The sequence below is a fragment of the Oncorhynchus clarkii genome, chromosome 32, assembly GCF_045791955.1.
Source record: "Oncorhynchus clarkii lewisi isolate Uvic-CL-2024 chromosome 32, UVic_Ocla_1.0, whole genome shotgun sequence".
In the NCBI taxonomy this organism is placed as follows: domain Eukaryota; kingdom Metazoa; phylum Chordata; class Actinopteri; order Salmoniformes; family Salmonidae; genus Oncorhynchus; species Oncorhynchus clarkii.
This window is the reverse complement of record NC_092178.1, coordinates 31,358,536-31,380,261: the sequence shown is the minus strand read 5'-3', so window position 1 is coordinate 31,380,261 and position 21,726 is coordinate 31,358,536. Positions and strand designations below refer to the sequence as shown.

The following is a 21,726-nucleotide window of genomic DNA, read 5'->3' as shown; positions in this document are numbered from 1 at the left end:
AAAACAGGTTGCCTAAGTATGATTCCCAATCAGAGACAACGATAGACAGCTGCCTCTGATTGGGAACCATACCCGGCCAACAAAGAAATAGAAAACAACTAGAATGCCCACCCAAATCACACGCTGACCTAACCAAATAGAGAAATAAACAGTCTCTCTAAGGTGAGGGCGTGACAATATTCCCCCCCCCCCCCCCCCCCGCCCCCAAAACCTGACTCTATGAGCGAGGATCCGGGTGGGCATCTAGCCTCGGTGGCGGCTCCGGTTCGGGGCGTAGACCCCGCTCCGCTTGCTGATCGCTCCGCTTCCGTGGAACCGGACCATGGATAGTTGCCGGAGGAACTGGACCGTGGATCGTCGCAGGAGGAACCGGACTGATGATCGTCGCCGGGGGCTCCGGACCGTGGATCGTCGCCGGAGGCTCCGGACCATGGATCGTTGCCGGGGACTCCGGACCGTAGATCATCGCTGGGGACTCCGGACAGTGGATCATTGCCGGAGGAACCGGACCGTGGATCGTCGCCGAGGACTCCGAACCGTGGACCGCCTCAAGAGGTTCCGGACTGTGGACCGTCTCAGGAGGTTCTGGACTTTTGACCATCGTTGGAGGTTCCGGACTGTGAAACGTCGCCAGAAGCTCTGGACTGGGAAATGTCGCCGGAAGCTCTGGACTGTGGAGGCGTACTGGAGGCCTGATGGGTGGGACCCGTACAGGTGGCACCGGGCTGATGACACGCACCTCAGGGCAAGTGTGGGGTGCTGGCACAGGACGCACTGGGCTGTGAAGGCGCACTGGAGACACGGTGCGTAGAACCGCATAACATGGTGCCTGAATGGCGATACACACCCCAGGGCGAGTGCACGGAGGAGACACAGGTCGCACCGGACTGGTGAGGCACATCGGAGGCCAGATGCGTGAAACCGGTGCACATAACACCGAACTGGTGTCACGCTCCTCAGCACGCCCGCTCTGCAGCGCTCTCAACGCCAGCACCTCTCTCCGGAATCTTGCGTTGAGCTCCTCACTCGACTTCCTGACTGGCTCTGGTTCAACCCTCGGCTCCGCCGACCACTCCGTGTGCCCCCAAATTTTTTTTGGGGGGGGCTGCCTCTCGTTCTTGCGTCGTGTCCAAGATTCCTGATCTCTTCACCGTTCCTCTCTTTCTGCTTCCGCCTGCTTCCATGGCAGGGTCTTGTTCCCTGCCATTACCTCCTCCCAGGTCCATGATGTCCTCCACTCCAGGGCACGCTGCTTGGTCACTTGGTGGTGGGATCTTCTGTTACGTCCGTTGTCGGAATGAGACCAAAGCGCAGCGTGGAAAGTGAAAATTTTTCTTTATTTTAAATGACACCAAAAACCAAATAAATGCAAAACGAAAGTAAAGCTATATGCAGTGCAGAAAGCAACTACACACAAACAAGATCCCACAAACTCAGATGGAAAACAGGCTGCCCAAGTATGATTTCCAGTCAGAGACAACGATAGACAGCTGCCTCTGATTGGGAACCATACCCGGCCAACAAAGAAATAGAAAACTAGAATGCCCACCCAAATCACACCCTGACCTAACCAAATAGAGAAATAAACAGGCTCTCTTAGGTCAGGGCGTGACATGATGGCAATTTGCATATAATCCAGAATGTTATGAAGAGTGATCAGATGAATTGCAATTAATTGCAAAGTCCCTCTTTGCCATGCAAATGAACTGAATCCCCCCAAAAACATTTCCACTGCATTTCAGCCCTGCCACAAAAGGACCAGCTGACATCATGTCAGTGATTCTGTCGTTAACACAGGTGTTAGTGTTGACGAGGACAAGGCTGGAGATCACTCTGTCATGCTGATTGAGTTCGAGTAACAGACTGGAAGCTTCAAAAGGAGGGTGGTGCTTGGAATTATTGTTCTTCCTCTGTCATCCATGGTTACCTGCAAGGATACACATGCCGTCATCATTGCTTTGTACAAAAAGGGCTTCACAGGCAAGGATATTGCTGCCAGTAAGATTGCACCTAAATCAACCATTTATCGGCTCATCAAGAACTTCAAGGAAAGCGGTTCAATTGTTGTGAAGAAGGCTTCAGGGCACCCAAGAAAGTCCAGTAAGCGCCAGGACCGTCTCCTAAAGTTGATTCAGCTGCGGGATCAGAGCTTGCTCAGGAATGGCAGCAGGCAGGTGTGTGTGCATCTGCACACACAGTGAGGCGAAGACTTTTGGAGGATGCCTGGTGTCAAGAAGGGCAGCAAAGAAGCCACTTCTCTCCAGGAAAAACATCAGGGACAGACTGATATTCTGCAAAAGGTATAGGGATTGGACATCTGAAGACTGGGGTAAAGTCATTATCTCTGATGAATCCCCTTTCCGATTGTTTGGAGCATCCGGAAAAAAGCTTGTCCTACAATGTGATTTTCTGGAGAAAAAAAATCTCATTTTGTCTGTCATAGTTGAAGTGTACCTATGATGAAAATTACAGGCCTCTCTTATCTTTTTAAGTGGGAGAACTTGCACAATTGGTGGCTGACTAAATACTTTTTTGCCCCACTGTATGCTTTTCCTGCTGAGACGGCCGCAGTGCTTGCGGAAGTGTCCGTAGGGCAAGAGAAGTTCATCTCAACCACAGTATTGCATGACTTCAAGGAGAAGGGAAGTTGCTCATTCACAGAGACTGCTGGCTCAAAATCATGAAAATAATGGTCAATCAAGTTTGCTATTTGAATGTGTTGAGCTATCGTAATATCCACTTGGATCGGATTCTGCACCAAGAGGTTTCGAGGTCTTTTTCCCAAGGGGTGCTTTCGACAGACACCCCTCGTGGATGACTGCATTGCAGTGGAGAAGATACTGTGACCTGTGACCATGGTTGGTTTTCCATCAAGTCAGCTCCTAGTAGCAGGGTTCAAATTTGAGGATGGTCACATACAAGCGAACAAGCAATACGTCCTAGAAGTGTAGCTTCAGCATGATTCTCAATGTGAGAGGCGAGGTAGTCTGAGTGAAACCTCGAAGTGTAGTGTCGCATCGTTCCGCTTTTAACCCACGTTTAGTTGGCTTCAAAGCCATTTTGAGATCATTGAACAATGTTTGAGAGATGAGCGATATTGTCGTGTCCGAATCAATTAGCACATGACAAGTTAAGCAGTCCTCCAGGACTGTTTCCACGTATGGCCGTTTAGAGTGGCTATTAGTGGACATATTCCCCACAAAGTGGAGTGGTCGTCTGCAACGACATGATTTGCCATTTTAGTTCAAGGTGAAAGGAGATCGACTTTTCGGATTTTGAGTGGGCTTGGCTTTAGCAAAGCTTTAGACCTTTTTCTTTGCAGCCTTTGTATCAGAGTCTATAGACAAAGCCTGTGGGCTTGTTTCTTGAGCGAGCAGGCCATGGATAGGGTCTCATGTGAGAGTGGGAGAAATTTGATTTTTAACGTCCTTGCTAAGGGTGTTAATTCCTGCGGACCTGGTGTCCGGCAATTCCCCGTCTAGTCCTTGTGACTTATCTTTCAGCCTTTTCTCCAAATTTTCTCACTTTAGTTCTTCACGTAGCGGAACTTCTAGAGGACATTGGTCTATGTTTTGATTGTCCTTTAACTCTTTGTTACCCTTGTGCTCTGACACTTTGTGTGGGTTGGGTGCAGTTACGTACCAAAAAGGTCGATTGTAGTGGTAGTCATTTCGATGGCGACGTACTGTACAGTTATTTTGACCGAGGTGGTTATTGGAGTCATGGTTTCATGGTAGAAACCGTTGTTGTGCGTCATTTCTCAACACTCCAATACCTGATAATTTACCCTCTAACTGGATTTAGTGCTCCTGGTCAGGGCTCTTAGCGTTGCGTTTGTTTGAATGGTAACAGCTCTTCCATTCCTGTTTCAGTGAGTAGGCCAAAGTAAGCTGAATGAAGCCTATAATAGTAAGCTTGTGGGTGTTCATTCTGAGCTTATTTGACAGTGTTAGCCAGTGAGCTATTGTGTTTGTGAGTCGCAGAACCACTGAATTCTAATTTCAAAGCTGTGGCAAGTTTAGCGTAGTCATCTAGCATTTGTTGTTGTTGTAGACTAATGAACTTCGTCATGTGTCTATTCAACGTTCGCTTCAACTGGTAAAGCCTGTTATAACCCGTAGCATTCGGGTAGCCATCCAATGCGTCCTCTATGTCAGCTAGGAATTTCTCTGTGTCGTTTGGCTGACCTGGAACGAGGTGGGAAAATTTTGGACGAGTTTGTCAAGGCATTCCGCGCCAAGTGGGCGAAGAGGGTTGGCCTCATCCTGTGGGGATGAAAAAAGAGGAGAAGCCAAGCTTTGGCTTTGTTGGCAAAGATGTGCCATATTACTCAGTGCCGAAATTCCAAGAGGAGAAGACTGGGGGACACATGAGGGAGGTAAAGTCTGAAACCTTCTATGGTCTTCACTCCTTTGAGTACTGGGCTCCGGTTGCTTGGTTGGGTAGTCAAGCTGTAGTGTGTGACCATTCTGGAATTCCTCCAGATGGTACCTATTCTGCTTCATTGCAGATTTTGGACACGTGAGTGTAGCACTTGCTCCCTTCGGTCTCATACTTATCTGTCATTGTTTGCAGATAGAGGTCTTGAGTAAGTAGCGAGAGATTCAGTGATGAGATTTCCCCCAATTCCTTAGAAATCAATATTTCCATCTTCATCACCTGAGTTCTCTCATCATTCATTTGGTCAGCGACTTTAATGAGTTATGCTGATTTGTCATCCAACTTAGTCATTGTGTTCATTAACTAATCGTCTTTGGTCTGCAGCATTTGGAGTAGAACATTGTTACTTTGAGTACCGTTCAACAAAACGGTACTGTTTGTAGATAACTCGTCAGATTAATCTAGTTTTGGCTTGGACATCGTCCTATTTAGTTTTGGCTAAATCGAGTTGTTCCTGTAGAAGACGATTTTGTTCCTGTAGAAGACGATTTTGCTGAAGAGTTTGTGCTCGATCATCATCATACGTTTTTGCAATTGCATTTAATTGTTCAGTTTTCAACCGCAGTTCTATAGCTAGCATAATATTTCCCTTTTCTGCTTTTGTCATTAGTTTCCCGGTTCTCTCCACCTTTCCCTTTATGTCTACCGTTTCCTGCTCGTGCTTCAGCTGTGCACTGCAGTATTGGACCGATGCCAATCTCGGATGGCAAAACATCAGGGCTAAACTGGAGAGACCCTTTACAAGGCCTGCGCCCGATGGTTGATTTTGGAGAGCATTTGTCGCGATTTCTACTGTTTTTCCTCTAATGGCGTAGTTAAGGTTGGTACCGCTGATGTCAGAAATCAATCCTTTTATGGGTGAGGGTTCATATAGTATTGTGAGAATCGCAATACAGATAATATTGGCACCTAAGTATCGTGATAATATCATGTTGTGAGGACACTGGCAATTCCCAGCCTTAGTGACAGGTCAAGATGTTGCCCTTTCACTCAGGTTTGTAAGATGCCTCAAAGGGGATCTTGTTTTGTGTTATTGTATTTTTATGTTCATATGGTTATGGCTGTTCCAATGGAGTAATCTGGATTCATTTGTTTGTTTTTTAAATAATTTTTATTTAACTTTTATATAACTAGGCAAGTCAATTAATAACAAATTCTTATTTACAATGACAGCGTACCCCGGCCAAACCCTAATCCGGACGATGCGGAGCAAATTGTGCACCGCCCTGTGGGACTCCCAATCACGGCCAGTTGTGATACAGCCTGGAATCAAACCAGGGTCTGTAGCAACACTGAGATGCAGTGCCTCAGACCACTGTGCCACTCAGGAGCCCGAAATACATAATTAATCAAGGGTCTCCAACAGGTCGATTGCGAGCTACCAGTAGCTTGCAGACCTATTAGTAGCCACCAAACAATCATGAAAGTACCGTAATTTCTAGACTATTAAGTGCACCTGAATATAAGCGCACCCACTGAATTATTAAAAAAACATGTATTTTGTACATAAATAAGCCGTACATGTCTATAAGCCGCAGGTGCCTACCGGTACATTGAAACAAATGAACTTTACACAGCCTTTAAACGAAACACGGCTTGTAACATAAATAAATAGGCTTTTAAACGAAACACGGCTTGTTACAGAAATAAATAGGCATTTAAACGAAACACGGCTTGTAACAAAAACAAAAAAAATAGCAATAAACAGTAGCCTACCAAGAAAGTCATTGGTCACTATCTTCCTCCTCCTGTGCACTGAAACCACTGAAGTGATCTCCTTCGGTGTCGGAGTTGAATAGCCTCAGAATTGCTTCATCCGATGAGGATCGTTTTCATTGTCGCCTCTTCACTTTCATCCGGAGGCAAATTCCCCGCTGAGCTCATGCTGCCCTCTTCAACATGCAGCAGTCCAGCCTTTCGAAACCCGTTGATGATAGTGGATTTTTTGACAATGCTCCACGCTGTCAGGACCCACTGGCAGACTTGACCATAAGTTGCTCTTCGCATGCGGCCCGTTTTAGTGAAGGGTTTCTCCCTACTTGTCATCCAAGCCTCCCACTGAACACGGAGCGCCACCTTAAATGCACGATTTACACTGATGTCGAGTGGCTGCAAATACTTTGGGCCATCTGCTTTTCTTCCCTCTGAAAGTTTTTGTTGTCTTTTTGCACTGAGTCAGTTCCTCACGCTGCTGTTTCCAAGGCCAAGCTCCCGTGCACCAGCTCTATTTCCTTTTCCAACAGCCAGATCGATCGCCTTCAACTTGAAAGCTGCATCATATGCATTTCTCTGTGTCTTTGCCATGATGAGGGTGACAAAATGACTACCGTAATCAGAATGATGGGAAGTTTGAGCGCGCTCGATTTACGTCACATAATGTGACGGTGCTCAGTTTTTTGGCGGCATGAATCTTGTGAAAGCGGGAAAAATCCATAAATTAGCGGCGTCATTGTATAAATCGCGAGGTTCAAAGCGTGGGAATAAAGTAAATAACTTGTGTAATAAATCAAGGGGCTTGGAATACTTTCTGAAGGCACTGTATCCAAAATGAAGTTGCTGGGATATTTTTGATGATGGGGGGGGGGGTTCACACTGCTTACTAAAATTGCATTGGCCTATACAGTACTGTAATACCATAATATATGCCATTTATATAGCACACACTTATATCCAAAGTGACAACAGTCCATACATTTTGGTATGTGACCACAGTGGGAATCAAACACAAAACTCTAGTTGCTTGACCCATGCTCTTATGAACAGAACCACGTACACGATCACTACAATACAGAAGTACAATACAATACTGTAAAATACAATACACGATTACAATACAGGTGGAAGGCCATGGATGAGGCATGCAATGATTTCAATCCAGACCTACAGTATGTCAGGCATGGATTCGCAAGGTTTTTCCGCAGCTGCATGAACAATGAGGATATTTACTGTGATTTCGATGACAACTTATGGCCAAATACTCCAGACAGGCTTGATGCAAACTAGTGCTGCTAAATATTACGTTTTTTTTCTTTCATTTCTTTCAATTCATTACATTGTGAAAGATGTCTTCAATGATCACACCTTTGATCACACATGGGATAGAAATTATGGACATTTGATGATCAGTACATTTTTATGGGTAGTGCAAGTATACTGCTAATGTGAAAACAGTGTAATGTACTGTAGTTTACAGTACTGTAGCATACTGCATTTAAAGGGCCATTTTGGAACATGTATCTTACATGTTTTTCTATTGGATTAACTTTGTTAAAATTACTAAATTGCAAAGATATCGTTATGTTTTTGTGATTAAACCAATGTACTCATTATATTTCACAGTAAACATTTTGGATCAATGGCTGTGTGGTGAAAGATGTCTACAAACAAAATTAATGCACAATAAAAAAAAAAGTGTTGGATGTAAAACTGGCTGTGTTACAAGTGTTACCAATTTGGAGTTTTGTTCTAAGATTTAGAAAATTCACCACATATTTGTGAAAATGGTAGCAAAGCTATAAAAAAAAAACTAAGACCTACCAGGTCAGGTTCCTCTGATCATGTTTGTTTTTGTGTCTGCAATAGTGCGTCTTTCTGTGTAAAAGAAAAGGGTAATAACTAGTCATTCGCACAACTCAGTGCATTCAATCGAAATGTGTCTCCCGTTGAATCAGAGAGTTGCAAAGAGCTGCCTAAATGAACACTTTAGCAGTTCTTGTTGCGGGTTATTTGCTTTGTTCATGAACGGCAGATTTTTCCACCTTGCTGACTCAGGGAATTGAACCAGCAACCTTTCGGTTACCCAATGCTCTTAACAACTAGGCTACCTGCCACCCTTCCATGTGTGTGTGTGTGTGTGCGTGTGTGTGTGTGTGCTTGCCTGTATCTTCATTAACGTGACTACTTATGACTGTGGCCCACATATGACCCCCAGATACGCCGCAGTCTCGGCTCCAGTCCCTACACACTACTATGTAGTGATCACCAGCTGTCAGGATGTCAACCAGACGGCCGGGGTGTGTGACGGCCCCCTCAACGTCTTCTCCTTCCTCCTACCCCACCGCTCAGACAACGACGAGAGCTGCAAGGTAATTCTCTCACCACATGGGGGCACTATGTCTATGGCTGTCTCTCTGCTTGAAGAAGCCTACTCAAGAAATGGCTATGGCTTTCCAGATCGCCCAACACTGCTATTTGTAAGGTTAATTTTGTTGTTGTGATGTTGTGATTTTTTAACCATTTCTGAACCTGTGACCAGAAACAAACTAAATAGGGGCAATACCAGAATAAGTGATCTATTGATTCTGTCTCTTCGCAACAAAATCTACAAACTTGAGATTGTTGTATGCCCCATATATATTGCATTCTGTTGGTGGCAAGAATTTGATAGAATCATTTAAATAGAAAAACTCATTGTTGAGTCAAGTGTATTTTTTTGTACCAGTTCATAAACCATGTGCCATGGAATTGGTACATCAAAAATCTCCGCCCATTTACTTTGCAAGCTGTATGGCGCAGCTGTCAACATTTCTGTCCTCGGGTGAAACTGGTATATTTTTCTATTTATGCCAGTTCCTTTCAGCCAATTTGTATCTTTAATATATGGCAGGCAAACAAGTTCCCTTCCTTCTGCCTTTTCCACTTGTGGTAGTGCTGCAATCAGTTGGTTGTAAGTTTGGATTGAGCAGAAATTCCATATATTTTCAATAACTGCATATGTGACATAACTCCTCCATTTCTATTCATTATATCATTAATAAATATAATTTTTAAACATTTCTTCCATAAAGAATGTTTTTTTTATTAATCAATATATTTGAGTTTAACCATAGCATTTGTGGTAATATTTGTTCTTTCATTTCTGGAGGATAAAACTGAAATTGTAACCAGCTTTGTATGGCTTGTTTAAGATGGGGCGATACTTTATAAAAAAAATCATTTTCAATTAGTCGGAAATTAGAAGTTATAATCTATATACATGAATGCTCATATTTGAAAGTCCTAGCAGGCTATAAGCATGTCCGCCTAGCCTGCTCAGTTCATTGGATACAGTTGTTCGTTAAAAAAAAAAAAATTAAAAGAGAAAACAACATAAATATATCGCAAGACCAGTCCTTTTTTATGTCCATTACATGCAAGACATATTTCATGGAGTCTTCATTATATCATGTTATATTCCGACAGTAAAAGGAACAAGGAACGTAGATTCTAACGGCCGCTAATGACTGCCAGTAAAAATGTGTCTTAGGCAAGAACTTATATCCTGTTGTATCATACAATGGCTGTGCCAGAGGCAACTGCAAGCCAACACCGGGCACTCTCTTATGGGAAGGCATACTCAAGTTCAAACTCACAATGGATTCCGACACAGCCACGGCACGACAGCCAAGAACACATGCAGTACTGACAATCCGGAGTGAGTAAACCTGTAAAACCAACCCTCTCTCCACCCTACACATGATGTTTTTTATTCCAGAGTCATTGCTCTATCACAGCTGTTTTACACCTAGGTCTATATCATTAGGATCAAGAATATAAAATATAGCATAAATAGCTTATATAGAAATATATAATATACCTTTCTCTCGCTTAGAGAAGTGCTTCCATAAGCCAATTATTGTATTAGTTATACCGTTAACTTTAATCACTGTATCCCAGTGTTAACCAGCCCACACACACACTAGAGACAACAACCCTGTTGACAATACCTAATCCATCCATTTGCCAGTGTGTATCGGAAGAATAATCATCCTTTATATTTTTTATACTTACTGTAATTGATGGATTATGTACTGAACTTACTGTAATTGCTCGTCTGAGGCTACATGACCATGACCACTTATCGGTCTGTAACTTTTACTGAACGTACTGTAATTAATCGTCTGAGGCTACATGACCATGACCACTCATCCCACGATGTCAGTGGTGCTGCATTGTGCCCTTCTCCCTGAGTGTGCTGCGCAATCCGAAGCGTCTTTCACTCGCATTGCTCTCCATCACGTGAACGGGTCTTTCTCACAGGCTACAAGTGAAGACAGACACATCTGGGACGCAACTGCGCACGTCCTTATCCAATTCCAAGGTGCATATTGAAGATATTGGAAGAACTGTCCACATTTACCAACAAGATGAGTAGGCCTAACGAACAGCAAAAGCACTAGCCTATGTCAATCTACTATGCCCCCTAGTACAAAAGTCAACCTATTCTGTGTGAGAAATGAATGTTCCAAACATAGTCTGGGACAGTTGTGGAATGTGATAGATCCCAAATTAATAGAACCACTAGCATCAAAACACTTTTTTATGCAATGTGGCTGATACAACAGATCAGAAAGTGTAGCGTAAAATGTTGGTAAACTATTAGGCTATTTTATTCACATTATAAGCGCAGCAATGTGCACATGGTAGTAGGCTGTAAGCGTGAATGTTCCATTAGCAGAAAACACCATTATCAAAAGTGACTGCAAATGAAAATATGCATGTAATGCTTTAATTATAAAGGTTTTTATGGTGAAATGTATCTTCTCCAAACTTGAAACTCACGTACTGCTTATATATGCCAGTTAGGCTCTACACCCCTTGTAAAGCGGATTCATGTGCTTAATTTTAAGAAGTTATTTGGCCACTTTAGTTGTGCTACTAATCTTATTACATCATATAGGCCTATGGGCTGGGCTACATGAGGTGTAGACTACCACTATGATAGGAAAAACGTTTTTAAAAAGGCCATTGCATCATTCACAAGTGATAATACATAATTCACAAGTGATAGGCTAATATTGTCACCAATCAGACTATTCTTGATTGAATCCTGTCTTTACATATACTAAATAATATATGTGTGACATTTGTATTGATTTAGAATGGACCATTATCTTGCACCTGTATCAAAACAGGGGCAGCGGCAAATCTTTTATTTAAAATATGCACTTAAATAGTAAAAAGGACGCTTTTCCCTGTGGTTTATTTTCATGCCAATCAGGTAGGCTATACTCCTGTTGTAAATAGAAGTAATATGCTTAATATTAGGAAAGTTGAGAAATAAATAGAGTAGGCCTAGCCTATAGAATGCTGATGAGATCCTCCTCTTTTATTTTGCGGCCATCACTCTGTTTTCTCCCGCAATTGTATAGCCTATAGAAAAGTTGCACAACATGAGCTCATGGGCTCCCATGAAGTGTTTGATTAAATTTTCGAAGACATTTGCATTGATGTCAGAGTGATTACAGGGACAATAGAGTGCTGAGTACCAGACAGTTAGCAAGTTTAGTAGGCTACTAATGACCAGCAGCAGCATCAGAGCTTGGAGAAGCCTAATTACCATGACTAAACGGTCATGTGGAATTTGACTGCCTTCATGACTCGTGACCCGCCGGTGTGGTGATAATACCGTCACTGCAACAGCCCTACTTGTGACAGTCATATAGTGGGTTTCCTATGAGTGCAGTTCTGTTTTTTTCTGGTAACGTCATTGTAATTTCCGCTCTATCAATATTGATGACCTTGTAACGCTGTGTGTAGTCTTTTGAAATGCTTTCTATAAATAATACAGAGATTGAATGAGCTAGCTGATAATGCCCAAATTACATATGATTTATACGTAACACACATACAAAATATGTTCACCTCGTCTTATGGTGGTCCTGCAGAGCTCAGAGGACGAGTCGCAGTGGGTGGAGGAGCTGCTGAAGCTGCACACAGCGCGGGTCAGAGACGTGGAGATCCTCACAGGGCTGGACATGTACCGCTCCACCACCCTGAACTACACCCAGACCCTCTCCCTCAAGACCTACCTGCACACCTTCGAGAGTGACACCTAAAACAGACACACACAAACTCACTCTCACTGTATCTCTGTATCGTTTTCTCTTTCTTCTCAAATTTCATACTGTGTTTCACTTCCACTCTTTGTCTCTCCCCTCTTTGTCCCACTGGGCACAGATGTAAATTCAACGTCTATTACACGTTGGTTCAATGTAATTTCATTGAAATGACGTGAAAAACAACTTTGATTCAAACCATGTGTGCTCAGTGGGGTCTCTCTCTTTCTCTTTCTCTCTCCCCAGTACATGTCGGATCCTTAGGTGTATATTTTTTATAGTATTTGTCATATTTATTATGTAGAGGATAATAATGCTGCCACTTCGTCACACTAATCCAGAGAGCTCGTGTTCGAAATAGGAGTGGAGTTAGAATTTTGTTGTGTATGGTTTGAGAGAAAGTGTTGTGTTGTGAATTAAGTGTTTGTTTGGGGAAGTGGAGGAATGGGTTGGATTAGGTTAATGGAAGCTTTCGGTTGCAGGAAGATGATGTCATATCCAGTGGTGGAAAAAGTACCCAATTGTCATACTTGAGTAAAAGTAAAGTTATCTTTAATAGAAAATTGAAAGTCCCCTAGTGAAATACTACTTGAGTAAAAGTCTAAAAGTATTTGGTTTTAAATAATTGTTAAAATATACTTAAATATCAAAAGTAAAAGTATAAATAATTTCAAATTCTTTATATTAAGCAAACCAGATGGCACCATTTTCTTGGGGTACACCAACACTCAGACATCATTTACAAATGAAGCATGTATGATTAGTGAGTACGCCAGATCAGAGGCAGTAGGGAGGACCAGGGACGTTCTCTTGATAAGTGCGTGAATTTGACCATTTTCCTGTCCTGCTAAGTATTCAAAATGCAACCAGTACTTTTGGGTGTCAGGGAAAATATATGGAGTAAAAAAGTACATTATTTTCTTTAGGATTGTAGTGAAGAAAGAGTAAAAGTTGTCAAAAATATTAATAGTGAATTAAAGCACAGGTACCCCAAAAAACGACTTAAGTAGTAATTTGAAGTATTTTTACACAAGTACTTTACACCACTGGTCATATCTATTAATACTGCAGAGTGATGATCTACTATAGCCTGACGTGTCTTTGTAATTGGTGTGAAGACTTTATTGCCACCTCCTACACTTACATAAGGTTTACATAAGGATGACATAGCAAATGTTAAAAACAGTCGAGACACCAATGACAATTTTCTGTAATACTTTATTGGTGACATAAAGTGTTGTTCAGGTTAGCTAACAGGCTAGTGGTGTGCATTGGTATTATGGGTGTTAAAAGTGCTGTTATAACTGTGTTATAACGTAACTTTAGCAACTGGTATATGATGTTTATGACAGTGGAGTCAAGTGCAGTGTTTGGCTGTTTGGCTTTGAGCGTACTGTACTAAATCTACTACTGATAACGGCCCTGCTTGCAGAACACTTGACTCCTTGAAAGTCCTACAGATTCAGCACAATTAACAAAAATTTTCATGTCACTTAATACAACCTCCATTGATGGCCTCAGATGTTATGTTGATGGTGTCTGGTTATGTTTTTACCTTCTAAATGGTGTATTATTAACATGTGGCAAGGTTCTGATCAGAATAAATTCTTAAAATGTTGCAGATGAGCATTTGAGTCATTTTTGTTTCAATAACCATGAAATTAAAATAACTGGTTATACAGTAGGAAGCCTGGCACGCCAAAAATAGTTCAGAACTTATGTTATGTATAGAGACATTTGAGAGCACCATCTAGTCAATATTTGAACCCTGGGGGTGTGGTATATGGCTAATATACCACACCCCCTCGTGCTTTATTGCTATTATAAACTGGTTACCAATGTAATTAGTATTCAGGGCTGTTTATAATTGGCTGTTTATCCATGAGAAACGATTGTGCAAGCTACCCACTAACATCTGGGTGGTTGTTATTTCAGATTTCGATGACTGGCTTTGCAAAGTCCAGATAATGTACGAAGCGCCGTTCCCTCCTTCAGTGGAAGTGTTGATTTCCTTCAAAGAGCCGTTAGGCTTTGTATTTGGTGCCAGTAAATCGTGGTAGTCCTGGTTCATAAATTAATTTGTGGATGATATCGACACTAGTTCGCCGGATGTCAAAGTGTGGCCCTTTTTATTGTATAAAGCACTCAGGCCCGTCCGATAATGTCTGGGTTGTCTTCCACAAAATGCTACAAACAGTCAGGGAGTCAGGGCCGCGGTCACCCCCCTCTTCAAAGGGGGAGACACTCTAGACCCAAACTGTTACAGACCTATATTCATCCTGCCCTGCCTTTCTAAAGTCTTCGAAAGCCAAATGACCAAACAGATCACAGATCATTTCGAATCCCATCGTACCTTCTTCGCTATGCAATCTGGTTTCCGAGCTGGTCATGGTCCAAAACAATATCATAACCGCCATCGATAAAATATAATACTGTGCAGCCGTCTTCATTGAACTGGCCAAGGTTTTTGACTCTGTCAATCACCGTATTCTTATCGGCAGACTCAACAGCCTTGGTTGTCAAATCGGAGGGCCTGTTGTCTGGACCTCTAGCAGTCTCTATGGGGCTGCCACAGGGTTCAATTCTCGGGCCGACTTTCTTCTCTGTGTACATCAATGATGTCGATCTTGCTGTTGGTGATTCTCTGATCCACCTCTACGCAGACGATACCATTCTGTATACTTCTGGCCCCTCTTTGGACACTGTGTTAATTAACCTTCAGACGAGCTTCAATGCCATACAACACTCCTTCCATGGCCTCCAACTGCTCTTAAATGCTAGTAAAACCAAATGCATGCTCTTCAACCGATCGCTGCCCGCACCTGCCTGCCCGACTAGCATCACTACTCTGGACGGTTCTGACTTAGAATATGTGGAAAACTATACATACCTAGGTGTCTGGCTAGACTGTAAACTCCTTCTAGACTCACGTTAAGCATCTCCAATCCAAAGTTAAATCTAGAATCAGCTTCCTATTTCGCAAACAAAGCATCCTTCACTCATGCTGTCAAACATACCCATCGTAAAACTCACTATCCTACCGATCCTTGACTTCGGCGATGTCATTTACAAAGTAGCCTCCAACACTCTACTCAGCAAATTGGATGCGGTCTATCACAGTGTCATCTGTTTTGTCACCAAAGCCCCATATACTACCCTCCACTGCAACCTGTATGCTCTCGTTGGCTGGTCCTCACTACATATTCGTAGCCAAACCCAATGGCTCCAGGTCACCTATAAGTATTTGCTAGGTAAAGCTCCCCCTTATCTCAGCTCACTGTTCACCATAGCAACACCCACCCGTAGCACGCGCTCCAGCAGGTATATTTCACTGGTCATCCCCAAAGCCAACACCCCCTTTGGCTGCCTTTCCTTCCAGTTCTCTGCTGCCTATGACTAGAACGAATTGCAAAAATCACTGAAGTTGGAGACATATCTCCCTCACTAACTTTAAGCGTCAGCTGTCAGAGCAGCTTACTGATCGCTGCAGCTGTACACAGCTGTTAGTTGAGAATTATCTGTTAACTGAATGATTCGAAAATTCCGCCCTGAAACATTTGACCAGGATCTTACAAATTCTGGTTTTCAGACTAAGAGTAATATAATTAAATTGGGTTATGTACCCTGAGAACATAATTTTCTTATCAACAGCCCATCTGTAAATATCCCATCCAACCAACAACCTCATCCCCATATTTATTTTTGTATTTCTGCTCTTTTGCACACCAGTATTTCTACTTGCACATCCTCATCTGCACAAATATAATTCCAGTGTAAATTGCTCAATTGTAATTACCCCCGCCACTATTGGCCTATTTATTGCCTTACCTCCTTACTTCCTTTGCACACACTGTATACAGATTTTTCTATTGTGTTATTGACTGTACGTTTGTTTATCCCATGTGTAACTCTGTATTGTTGTATTTGTCGAACTGCTTTGCTTTATCTTGGCCAGGTCGCAGTTGTAAATGAGAACTTGTTCTCAACTGGCCTACCTGGTTAAATAAAGTATATACCGTGGGGCAAAAAAGTATTTAGTCAGCCACCAATTGTGCAAGTTCTCCCACTTAAAAAGATGAGAGAGGCCTGTAATTTTCATCATAGGTACACTTCAACTATGACAGACAAAATGAGGGAAAAAAATCCAGAAAATCACATTGTAGGATTTTTTATGAATTTATTTGCAAATTATAGTGGAAATAATTATTTGGTCAACTACAAACAAGCAAGATTTCTCCCTCGATCTAGGGCTCCACGCAAGATCTCACCCCGTGTGGTCAAAATGATCACAAGAACGGTGAGCAAAAATCCCAGAACCACACGGGGGGACCTAGTGAATGACCTGCTTAAGCCAGTACATGTCCAGGCCCGTCTGAAGTTTGCTAGAGAGCATTTGGATGATCCAGAAGAAGATTGGGAGAATGTCATATGGTCAGATGAAACCAAAATATAACTTTTTGGTAAAAACTCAACTCGTCATGTTTGGAGGACAAAGAATGCTGAGTTGCATCCAAAGAACACCATACCTACTGTGAAGCATGGGGGTGGAAACATCATGCTTTGGGGCTGTTTTTCTGCAAAGGGACCAGGACGACTGATCCGTGTAAAGGAAAGAATGAATGGGGTCATGTATCGTGAGATTTTGAGTGAAAACCTCCTTCCATCAGCAAGGGCATTGAATATGAAACGTGGCTGGGTCTTTCAGCATGACAATGATCCCAAACACACCGCCCGGGCAACGAAGGAGTGTCTTCGTAAGAAGCATTTCAAGGTCCTGGAGTGGCCTAGGAGTTGAAAGTCCGTGTTGCCCAGCAACAGTCCCAAAACATCACTGCTCTAGAGGAGATCTGCATGGAGGAATGGGCCAAAATACCAGCAACAGTGTGTGAAAACCTTGTAAAGACTTACAGAAAACGTTTGACCTCTGTCATTGCCAACAAAGGGGATATAACAAAGTATTGAGATAAACTTTTGTTATTGACCAGATACTTATTTTCCATCATCATTTGCAAATAAATTCATTAAAAATCCTACAATGTGATTTTCTGGATTTTTTTTCTCATTTTGTCTGTCATAGTTGAAGTGTACCTATGATGAAAATTACAGGCCTCTCATCTTTTTAATTAAGTGGGAGAACTTGCACAATTGGTGGCTGACTAAATACGTTTTTGCCCCACTCTATGTGACATTTCTGGGATCTTTTATTTCAGATCATGAAATATGGGACCAACACGTTACATGTTGTGTTTATATTTTTGTTCAGTATAGTTAGGATTACTATGAGATGGTCATAAGACATACAGTTCAAGTCGGAAGTTTACATAAACCTTAGCCAAATACAATTCCTGACATTCAATCCTAGTAAAAATTCCCTGTCTGAGGTCAGTTAGGATCACCACTTTATTTTAAGAATGTGAAATGTCAGAATAATAGTAGAGAGAATGATTAATTTCAGATGTTATTTCTTTCATCACATTCCCAGTGGGTCAGAAGTTTACATACACTCAATTAGTATTTGGTAACATTGCCTTTAAATTGTTTAACTTGGGTCAAACGTTTTGGGTAGCCTTCCACAAGCTTCCCACAATAGGTTTTATACTTGCGTACTATTGTTTGTACAGTTGAACGTGGTACCTTCAGGCATTTGGAAATTGCTCCCAAGGATGAACCAGACTTGTGGAGGTCTACAATTTTTTTCCTAGGTCTTGGCTGATTTGATTAGATTTTCCCATGATGTCAAATACATCCACAGGTACACCTCCAATTGACTCAAATGATGTCAACTAGCCTATCAGAAGCTTCTAAAAGCATTACATAATTTTCTGGAATTTTCCAAGCTGGTTAAAGGCACTGTCAAATAAGCGTATGTAAACTTCTGACCCACTGGAATTGTGATACAGTGAATTATAAGTGAAATAATCTGTCTGTAAACAATTGTTGGAACAATTACTTGTGTCATGCACAAAGTAGATGTCCTAACCGACTTGCCAAAACATTCGTTTGTTTAACAAGAAATTTGTGGAGTGGTTGAAAAACGAGTTTTGATGACTCTAACCTAAGTGTATGTAAACTCCCGAATTCAACTGTAAGTCTTACAATACATTATGACTGCATCATGATAAATATCTCCTGCAGGCTTTAAGTTTAGTGTTACCCATATCTCATTATACGCCATTTCCATTCGTGAAACATTCAAAAGAAGCTGGATGTTGGATGCACTTACGACAATAGTTTTCCTTCTCTGCAACTCCTTGCTTATCTCCATACTGTACTTGAGAGCTGTCCAGTTCACAGCCTACACAGGGTACTGCTACACACACATTATCAGAGGAATCACCACAACAGTGAACTCTGGAAGGCCGTGAGAGAGAGGAAGTAACTTATTGTCAGAAGAGAGGACCTCATGTTTCTGCCCTGGTAAAATGCAAGATATCAATTGACAGCTTTGGGAACCTGTCCAGATCTCACCTGATATGAATTATAGTTTTAATGATGTTTTGAAGCTACATTGTTTGTTTACAAACATTGGCGCAAAACAAGCTCATATGTTGGGTTATGATGGGGTACAACAGTTGAACTCAGTGCATGAGGCATTTATAATGTAAGTTACATTCTTTCAGAATCAATAGGTACATATCCTTCATTTATACTTAAAAAATAGTACATGTAGCAACTACTGATTGTCCCTATAACAGCATGACTATATAAGATCTGAGAAAGATAATAATACAATGATGGGTATTAAAGTATAAGAGCCTATAAATAGTTCATAACCACTGACTTTTGAACTTAAAGAAAACTTTGAGTCTCTGTATGTTAGATAAGTGTAAAGACTGAATTAACTTTTTTCTTTCAAAGCATAATGGAAACAGTAGCCTAATCCAGTAGTGATAACAAAACCCGATATATTACATATTCTCTTTGTCTTTTTCAGTTCACTGTGTCTGAGTGCTATTTTTTCTTAGTGGTATTTCTGTGACATGGATGTGTCCTTTAAAACTCACTCCCTCCTCCACTATCTCCTCATCCGATTATATCCCTGGTACACTGTCTGATTATATCCCTGACTCCCTGACTGTTGATTATATCTCTGACTTCCTGACTGTTGATTATATCCCTGACTTCCTGACTCCCTGACTGTTTGACTATATCCCTGACTCCCTGACTGTTTGATTATATCCCTGACTCCCTGACTGTTGATTATATCCCTGACTCCCTGACTGTTTGATTATATCCCTGACTCCCTGACTGTTGATTATATCCCTGACTTCCTGACTGTTTGATTATATCCCTGACTCCCTGACTGTTGATTATATCCCTGACTTCCTGACTCCCTGACTGTTTGACTATATCCCTGACTCCCTGACTGTTTGATTATATCCCTGACTTCCTGACTACCTGACTGTTTGACTATATCCCTGACTCCCTGACTGTTTGATTATATCCCTGACTCCCTGACTGTCTGACTATATCCCTGACTGTTTGATTATATCCCTGACTCCCTGACTGTCTGACTATATCCCTGACTCCCTGACTGTTTGATTATATCCCTGACTTCCTGTCTCCCTGACTTCCTGTCTCCCTGACTGTTTGATTATATCCCTGACTCCCTGACTATATCCCTGACTGTTTGATTATATCCCTGACTTCCTGTCTCCCTGACTGTTTGATTATATCCCTCACTCCCTGACTGTTGATTATATCCCTGACTTCCTGACTCCCTGACTGTTTGACTATATCCCTGACTCCCTGACTGTTTGATTATATCCCTGACTCCCTGACTGTTTGATTATATCCCTGACTCCCTGACTGTTGATTATATCCCTGACTTCCTGACTCCCTGACTGTTTGACTATATCCCTGACTCCCTGACTGTTTGATTATATCCCTGACTCCCTGACTGTTTGATTATATCCCTGACTCCCTGACTGTTTGATTATATCCCTGACTCCCTGACTGTTTGATTATATCCCTGACTCCCTGACTGTTTGATTATATCCCTGACTCCCTGACTGTTGATTATATCCCTGACTCCCTGACTGTTTGATTATATCCCTGACTCCCTGACTGTTGATTATATCCCTGACTTCCTGACTCCCTGACTGTTTGACTATATCCCTGACTCCCTGACTGTTTGATTATATCCCTGACTCCCTGACTGTTGATTATATCCCTGACTTCCTGACTCCCTGACTGTTTGACTATATCCCTGACTCCCTGACTGTTTGATTATATCCCTGACTCCCTGACTGTTTGATTATATCCCTGACTCCCTGACTGTTGATTATATCCATGACTTCCTGACTCCCTGACTGTTTGATTATATCCCTGACTCCCTGACTGTTGATTATATCCCTGACTTCCTGACTCCCTGACTGTTTGATTATATCCCTGACTCCCTGACTGTTGATTATATCCCTGACTTCCTGACTGTTTGACTATATCCCTGACTCCCTGACTGTTTGATTATATCCCTGACTCCCTGACTGTCTGACTATATCCCTGACTCCCTGACTGTTTGATTATATCCCTGACTTCCTGTCTCCCTGACTGTTTGATTATATCCCGTGACTTCCTGTCTCCCTGACTGTTTGATTATATCCCTGACTTCCTGTCTCCCTGACTGTTTGATTATATCCCTGACTTCCTGTCTCCCTGACTGTTTGATTATATCCCTGACTCCCTGACTGTCTGATTATATCCCTGACTCCCTGACTGTCTGACTATATCCCTGACTCCCTGACTGTTGATTATATCCCTGACTTCCTGACTCCCTGACTGTTTGATTATATCCCTGACTCCCTGACTGTTGATTATATCCCTGAGTTCCTGACTGTTTGACTATATCCCTGTCTCCCTGACTGTTTGATTATATCCCTGACTTAATGATTATATCCCTGACTCCCTGACTGTTTGATTATATCCCTGACTCCCTGACTGTCTGACTATATCCCTGACTCCCTGACTGTTTGATTATATCCCTGACTTCCTGTCTCCCTGACTGTTTGATTATATCCCGTGACTTCCTGTCTCCCTGACTGTTTGATTATATCCCTGACTTCCTGTCTCCCTGACTGTTTGATTATATCCCTGACTTCCTGTCTCCCTGACTGTTTGATTATATCCCTGACTCCCTGACTGTCTGACTATATCCCTGACTCCCTGACTGTTTGATTATATCCCTGACTCCCTGACTGTCTGACTATATCCCTGACTCCCTGACTGTTTGATTATATCCCTGACTTCCTGTCTCCCTGACTGTTTGATTATATCCCTGACTCCCTGACTGTTGATTATATCCCTGACTTCCTGACTCCCTGACTGTTTGATTATATCCCTGACTCCCTGACTGTTGATTATATCCCTGACTTCCTGACTCCCTGACTGTTTGATTATATCCCTGACTCCCTGACTGTTGATTATATCCCTGACTTCCTGACTCCCTGACTGTTTGACTATATCCCTGACT

General features: G+C 42.2%; 1 protein-coding gene across 2 annotated transcripts in view; it reads left to right on the top strand.

The window, feature by feature from the left end:
- The window catches only part of LOC139391627 (autotaxin-like), a 35,497-nt gene extending 21,622 nt beyond the window's left edge, over positions 1 to 13,875 (top strand). For both annotated transcript variants that reach the window (XM_071139007.1, XM_071139006.1), the window contains 2 exons: positions 8,372 to 8,525; positions 12,087 to 13,875. In XM_071139007.1, coding sequence (XP_070995108.1) covers positions 8,372 to 8,525; positions 12,087 to 12,257 — 325 coding nt within the window. In that variant the 3' untranslated portion in view covers positions 12,258 to 13,875. The remainder of the gene's footprint in view (positions 1 to 8,371; positions 8,526 to 12,086) is intronic.
- Positions 13,876 to 21,726: the final 7,851 nt, after the last annotated feature.